Source organism: Mercurialis annua, linkage group LG1-X (assembly GCF_937616625.2).
Source record: "Mercurialis annua linkage group LG1-X, ddMerAnnu1.2, whole genome shotgun sequence".
Lineage (NCBI taxonomy): Eukaryota > Viridiplantae > Streptophyta > Magnoliopsida > Malpighiales > Euphorbiaceae > Mercurialis > Mercurialis annua.
This window is the reverse complement of record NC_065570.1, coordinates 11859163-11866229: the sequence shown is the minus strand read 5'-3', so window position 1 is coordinate 11866229 and position 7067 is coordinate 11859163. Positions and strand designations below refer to the sequence as shown.

General features: G+C 32.3%; 1 protein-coding gene across 1 annotated transcript; it reads left to right on the top strand.

Moving 5' to 3' along the window:
* LOC126664443 (zinc finger BED domain-containing protein RICESLEEPER 2-like) lies at positions 1-6429 on the top strand. The gene is made up of 8 exons (XM_050356838.1): positions 1-52; positions 1686-1774; positions 2240-3503; positions 4356-5137; positions 5216-5386; positions 5832-5878; positions 6050-6233; positions 6415-6429. Exons 1-8 carry the CDS (start codon positions 1-3, stop codon positions 6427-6429), a joined length of 2604 nt encoding a protein of 867 aa, XP_050212795.1.
* The last annotated feature ends 638 nt before the right edge of the window (positions 6430-7067 follow it).

Below are 7067 nucleotides of genomic sequence, written 5' to 3'. Positions count from 1 at the left end.
ATGATATTGGACTTTAACTTGTACATGCAGCTTATGCGGCCCAAAATGGATTGTAAAAGAGAAAATTAGGAAAAACACTCTATTTTCTAAAATAATACTCCCTCCGTCCCAATAGAGTTGTCCACTTTGAGAAATTTTTTTGTCCCAAAACTCTTGTCCACTTTCAAAAAGTAACTAACTTTTACACTTAGTTTTTCTATATTACCCCTATTTAAAATAAACTAATGAGTAAATTGCAAGTGGGTCCTATATTAAATAGGGATATGATAAGGAAAGTAAAGAAAATTTTACAAAATCCATAAACAATAATTGCTTTTCTTAAACTGTGTGATAAAGGCAAAGTGGACAACTCTATTGGGACGGAGGGAGTAGTAAATTATACCTCAACAAGGAAAAGATAGAAAAAATACCTCACATTTTTAGCACTTTTATTTTTTTTACTCTAAAATCTTTTTTTATTATAATAATACTTATTTCTTATTATTTTTTTACTCTTAGTATTTTATTTTTACTCTCACATGTATATCTTTCTTTTTTCTCAGATTTTTCTCTCTCTCTCTCTTCTTCTTCTCCTCCTCCATTTTTTCTTCTTTTTCAATTTTTTCTTCTTCTTCCTTTATTTTTTTTCTTCTTTATCACGTCATTGCTCCGTCTTCGCCGATCCGCCATTCCTCCGTTGTTGCTCCGCCTTCGCTCCGCCTTCGTTTCGTCTTCACTCCGCCGTTCTTCCACATTTTAGCGATTTTTTTAAACTCGTGGTGATTATTACGATTTATTTTAACTCTCATATCTAAAATAATTGTTCTTAATTTTTTTAGTTTATGATCTGAAAATCTGCATTAAAAACGATTTTATGATGAAAAAATGATTTTCTGCAGAAAAAACGATTTTCTGCAGAAAACAGCGCTTGATTATCATATTGTTATCACTATGACGTTATCATATCATTATCATAACACTGCAGAGAAAAATGATTTTCTGTCAAGAAAAGTGCTTGATTATCATTTCAGTATCATTAACGTTAGCATAACTGTGTCATAACGTTATCATATCAATACCATAATATTACGTGGTTATGATAATAATATGATAAGATTATGATATAGTTATGATAAAGTACGTCATGATAATGTTATGATAATAATTTTTGATATTGTTATGATAAAGTATATTGTGATAATGTTATGCTAATAGTATGATGATAAGTTTATGATAAAAAGTTAAGATATAGTTATGATAATGTACTAGGGCTGTGCAAAAACCGAACCAAACCGAACCGTTTAACCGAACCGAACCGAATATAAAGTTTGGTTCGGTTTTTTAATAGGAACGGTTTGGTTTGGTTGTGAGTTGTTAAAAATTTCGGTCATCGGTTATCGGTTCGGTTTTTATGTTTTAAAAACCGAAAAAACCGAAAAACCGAAATTTTAAAACGATGCAGTTTTCATATCTATAATTAGAATGTAGCAGATATAAAGAAAGGTTTACAAAAATAGAATTTTTCTATTTCATACGATACCGTTTTATTAGACTATAAAATCATTTCTTATCTAACCCTAAACCTAATTCTTTTTCTTACTCTTTCAAAAAAGAACTCACCGCCACTCCTTTTGCCTCACTTCATGGCTTCTTAATATCTTCTGTTTATTATATCTGATCCTTATCTCTCTAATTGTTTTTCAAAGATCAAATTTTCTTTTTTGAAGAAGTAGACAAGTTTCATTTTCTGATTCAAATTTGTTATGTGAAATCTGGTGGAAGAAAAACATTAGAGGTATAATACAGATAATATATTTTTTTATTTAAATCATTTTTGTATAAATGATAGTAAATTAGATGTTTTGATAAATCAATTACTTTTAGGTTTAGTCTAACTTGATTTCATCTCTTTTTTCTTTTTTCTTTTTTGGAAATGGTTTCTTTGGAAAGAAAAATTAAAATTATTTACTTTATGACAAATGAAATAATTTTGAAATTATCTGGGGGGTTTTTCAAGTAATCGTCTTCAACTCCCTTTTAAACTTATATTATTTAATTTTTCTTTTCAATTTTTATTATCTTTATAATATTTATTAAATGAACAATATTATGTTTTGTTTGCAGTTATCTTATCACTTTCTTAATTTTGTAGTTACCAATTTTATTAAGCTTGAGTTTTTTTTCATTATATATTTTATAGTTTTATCATTTTTAAAGAGTAACTTGTTTTAACTGACTTAAATTTTTTCATTCTTTGTAGATGTCCAACTCTGAGAAAAACAATGCTGATCAATTGGAGAATGATGGTGTTGAGGGCTCTGCTCAGCCTGTTCAAGCTGATACTGGAACTGAAAATGCAAAAATATTGCAAGGTAAAAAAAGGAAGCAAATTGTTAGTAGATCGATCGTCTGGGATCATTTTAAGCGTATAACCGACGACGACGGGAAGGTAATCAGCGCTAAGTGTTTATATTGTGCTAAAATTTACCAATCATCCACTAAGTTAAATGGCACATCTACACTTAGAGCTCATATGCTAGCTTGCCTTAAGAATCCACAGAGTAGAGATACCAGACAAGCTTTACTTACTTTGCAGACTACAATGAATGTCCCTGATGTTGGTGAGGATGAGGGGATTGGAAAATTAGGAGCTTGGAAATTTTCTCAAGAATTAATCAGGAATGCTGTAGCCTTTATGATAATTGTTGATGAATTACCAATTAGGTTTGTTGAGGGAATTGGGTTCAAAAAGTTGATGGATATTGCCTGCCCTAGGTTTAAAATCCCATCTAGATGGACTGTAACTAGGGATTGCTTTCAGCTATACCTTGATGAAAAGTTGAAACTTAAAGCCTTATTAAAAAATCACAGTCAAAGGGTAAGTATAACTTCTGATAGTTGGACAAGCATTCAACGAATTAACTATATGTGTCTTACCTGCCATCGGTTAGATGATGAGTGGAAATTGCATAAAAGAATTTTATCATTTATTCCAGTTACTGGACATCGGGGTGAGTACATCGCTAAGTCATTAGAGAATTGCTTACTAGAGTGGGGACTTAAAAGTATTTTCACAATTACAATGGATAATGCTTCGAGCAATGATGTGGCAGTTTCAACTTTCAAGAAAAAATTAATTTCATGGGGAACATCTGTGTCTAAAGGTCGATATTTGCATATGAGATGCATAGCGCATATTTTAAACTTGGTTGTTAATGACGGATTGAAAGATATGCATGTCTCTATCAAAAAAGTAAGGGATTGTGTTAGGTACATCAGAAACAGCCCCGCAAGGCTTAAAAAATTTAAAGACCTTGCCACATTTGTTGAAATAGAAACAAAAAAATGTCTTTCCCTTGATGTTCCTACCCGATGGAACTCTACATTTCTGATGCTTGAAACTGCTTCCTTGTATGAAAAGGCATTTGAAAAATATGATGAGGAGGAGTCGTCATTTAGGACAGATATGCAAAACAATTTACCCAACTCTCTTGATTGGGAAATGATTAGAAAATTTTCTGAATGTTTATCTCATTTTTATGCGGTGACTAGGGGTGTAAATGAACCGAGCCGTTCGCGAGCAGCTCGGTGTTTGGCTCGATAAGAGCTCGGTTCATATTCGTTCGTATTTTAAACGAACCGAGCTCGAACTTGATTTTATGTTCGTTAATATAAACGAGCCGAACATGAACATAGTGGTGTTCGGCTCGTTTATGTTCGCGAACAGCTCGAATAAGAGTTCATGAACAAGCTCGTGAACGAGCTCGATTAAGAGTTCATAAACAAGTGCGTGAACGAGCTCGTATATAGTTCACGAACAAGCTCGTTTAGAAACTCGATTAGGTGTTCGCGAACTAATTCATATTTAGATTAATTTGTATAATTATATTTCTAATTTATTCAGTTCATATTCGTGAACGAGTTCGATTGATTGTTTTTAATTTATTCAGCTCATATTCGTGTTTGTTCGTTTAAAAGTCTGTGTTCGTTCGTTTATCCGCTAAACGAGCGGGCTCACAAACGAACTCGTTTAGTACTTATTAAGTTCGTTCGCGAGCTTGTTCGTGAACGAGCTCGTTTAGTACTTATCGAGCTCGTTCGTGAGCTCGTTCGCGAACTTGTTCGTTTAGCGGCTAAATGAACGAACACGAGCTGAACACGAACCGAACATGAACACTATAAAATTTAAACGAACCGAACATGAACACTCTGTTCAGAGCTCGATTGAACATGAACCGAACATGAACACCTTGTTCGCTAAACGAGCCGAACATGAACACTCCAAAGCTCGGCTCGGCTCGGTTCATTTACACCCCTAGCGGTGACTATACGCATTTCTGGATCCTTATATGTAACTTCCAACATGCATTTTCAAGATATTAGTGATCTGCATATGGTATTAATTGATATGATGGACAGTGAAGATATTGATGTTAAGAATATGGGTCAGAAGATGAAGAGCAAATTTGACAAGTATTGGGGTGACCCCGATAAAATGAATAAACTGATTTTTATTGCATATGTGTTTGACCCTTCTGCTAAGCTAGATGGAATGGAGTATTCACTAACATCAATGTTTGGTGATGAAAAAGGTTCAAATCTGTTTCAATCTGTTAAGTGTGAGCTTGCTCTTTTATTTGATGAGTACAAGTCTATGTATGAAACTGTTGTTGATGGAAGCAATGTGTGTTCTCAATCGAATTTGAACCTACGCGAGGGAGTCCCTTCTACAATATCAGCTCGAGTTTGTGGTGTTAAAAAGCCTGAATCACTTACGAAAGCTAGATTTAAAAAGCATAGAAAGGAAAAAGGCACCCTAGCTAACAAGAAGAGTGAGCTGGAAATTTATCTTAGTGAGTCCCTCATTGAGGATGATGATAATTTTGATGTATTGAAGTGGTGGAAGCTCAACTCAGAGCGTTTTCCGATCCTATCCAAAATGGCTCGTGATATTCTTGCTATTCCCATATCTACCGTCGCCTCCGAATCAGCTTTTAGTACCGGTGGTAGGGTACTGGACTGCTTTAGAAGTTCCTTAACTCCTAGATTGGCAGAAGCATTAATATGTGCGCAAGATTGGCTTAGAGCATCGAACCTTCCTTTGATAGTTGAAGAATCAATTGATGAGCTTGAGTTGTTTGAGCAAGGTTGTATATTTGTTTTTGTCCTACTTTTTATTTCTTTATTATCATTGGTTTTCTTTTTCTTCTTGATTATAATATGTTTTTTTTTTCAGAGTTGCCGAATCATGGGCCTCTTGCTGGCTGAAAATGCAGCATGGACAGCATCTTTTGATGCTGTATTTTGTTTTTTGGGCAAAGAGATGGTGTTTTTTTTGGGAGAAATTGTGAAATGGTCAAATTTTCCAAGTTTAGGCAACAAGCATGATAATTTTTTGGTTTTGATGGTCTGAATTCAAGAGACTTTGATAGTCTTAATTCAGCTTTTAATGAAGTGCATCTATTAACGTCAAAACAATGTTTACCGCTGATAACTCAACTACTCATATGGACAAGGTATGTGATATTAATAATAATATGCTTGAAGTAGATTATAATTTTCTGAACATCTGGTCCATTTTTTCAAGTTCAGGTAGCAAGTGTGATACATTTTGGGTTTTGATGGCCTGAATTTAAAAAATTTGATGGTTTGAATCCATCTTGAGTTGGCGCATCTACTCACATCTAGGCATGGAAATATTGTTATAAGGTAATACCTCAACTACTCATATGAAAACCTATTTGATGAATATAATTGAGGTAGATAATAATTTTCTAAAAATTTATGTTTTAATAATTGTGCTCAACTATAAAAATGATTCATTTTTTAACTGAATTATCTCCTCTTGTCAGGCTTCTATCTTGATCATTAATTCTGTTTCTGGTGCATATGGATCTATGTATTAATATAATGAATGGAGGTGATAATTTATGTTTTATCTTTGTTTCTGATTTAGCTTATTGTTTGGGTTTTTCTTTTATCATCATTCTTTATGGCATTAGTATTACCATTGGCATGAACATGTTTATTTTGTTAAGGTCTAATTTTTATGCATTCTTGTATATTGCAGATTCAAAATTCTGGACTCATTACATAATTTGTTGAATGTCCCAGCTTCAGATTCCACCCACAACATTGATGTCTTCAGTTACTCTTGTGGTTCACCTGATTTTGAGTTGCCTGTGAATTTGGAAAGTGGCCATTCCTTGTGCTTGGAGCATTTTTTTGATGCATATGCATCCACCTCTCTATATGTGTTTCATACTTTATCATTATTTGATAGATTAAGATGAATTATTTACTGTATGTATGGATTTTTAATATGTTAATATATGGATTTTAGTTAAACAGGTTTTCAACATCTATTATTATGATGTATATTCAGGAAAATATGTATTAAAGTTCTCATGTGTTGGTGTATGCTTATTTAAACAGGTTTTGGACTTTTAATTTGTGAAGTTCAATTGAAATATTTCAGGGTCTAATTAAGAGGTTACAAACCGAAGTTAAAAACCGAAACCGAACCGAACCGACTAATAATTTCGGTTAAAATAAATTTCGGTTTTCAATAAAAAAACTACAATTCGGTTTAACCATAGTTTAAACTTCGGTTATTTCGGTTTTGACAAATCGTAAACCGAACCGAACCGAACCGACCGATGCACACCCCTATAATGTACGTCATGATAATATTATGATAATATTTTATGATAATGTTATGATAAAGTATATTATGATAATGTTATGATAATTTTTATAAGAATAGGTTATGATAATAGTATGACAAAGTTAATGATAATAGTATGATAATGTACGAAAAATAATTTTTTATAGAAAAATTATGATACCGAGATGATAATATCACTGCTGCTTTTATAATAATATTATGAAAAAATTATTTTTTTTATAGATTGTTTTTTTATATTTTTAAATCAGTGATTAAAATAGTTATGATAAAGTACGTCATGATAATGTGATGGTAAGGTTATGATGAAACTATGATAAAATCATGTTAAGGTTATGATAAAATTCGTAAAATTATGATAATATTATAAAAAAAATACAAAAAAAATCATTTTTAAGGATTT

Coding starts and splice junctions, on each gene's coding strand:
- LOC126664443 (XM_050356838.1), top strand. CDS start 1: ATGATATTGGACTTTAACTTGTACATGCAGCTTATGCGGCCCAAAATG. Junction 5,138..5,215: donor TTGAGCAAGGTTGTATATTT/GTTTTTGTCCTA, acceptor TTTTTTTTTCAG/AGTTGCCGAATCATGGGCCT. Junction 5,387..5,831: donor ATAATTTTTTGGTTTTGATG/GTCTGAATTCAA, acceptor TCCTCTTGTCAG/GCTTCTATCTTGATCATTAA.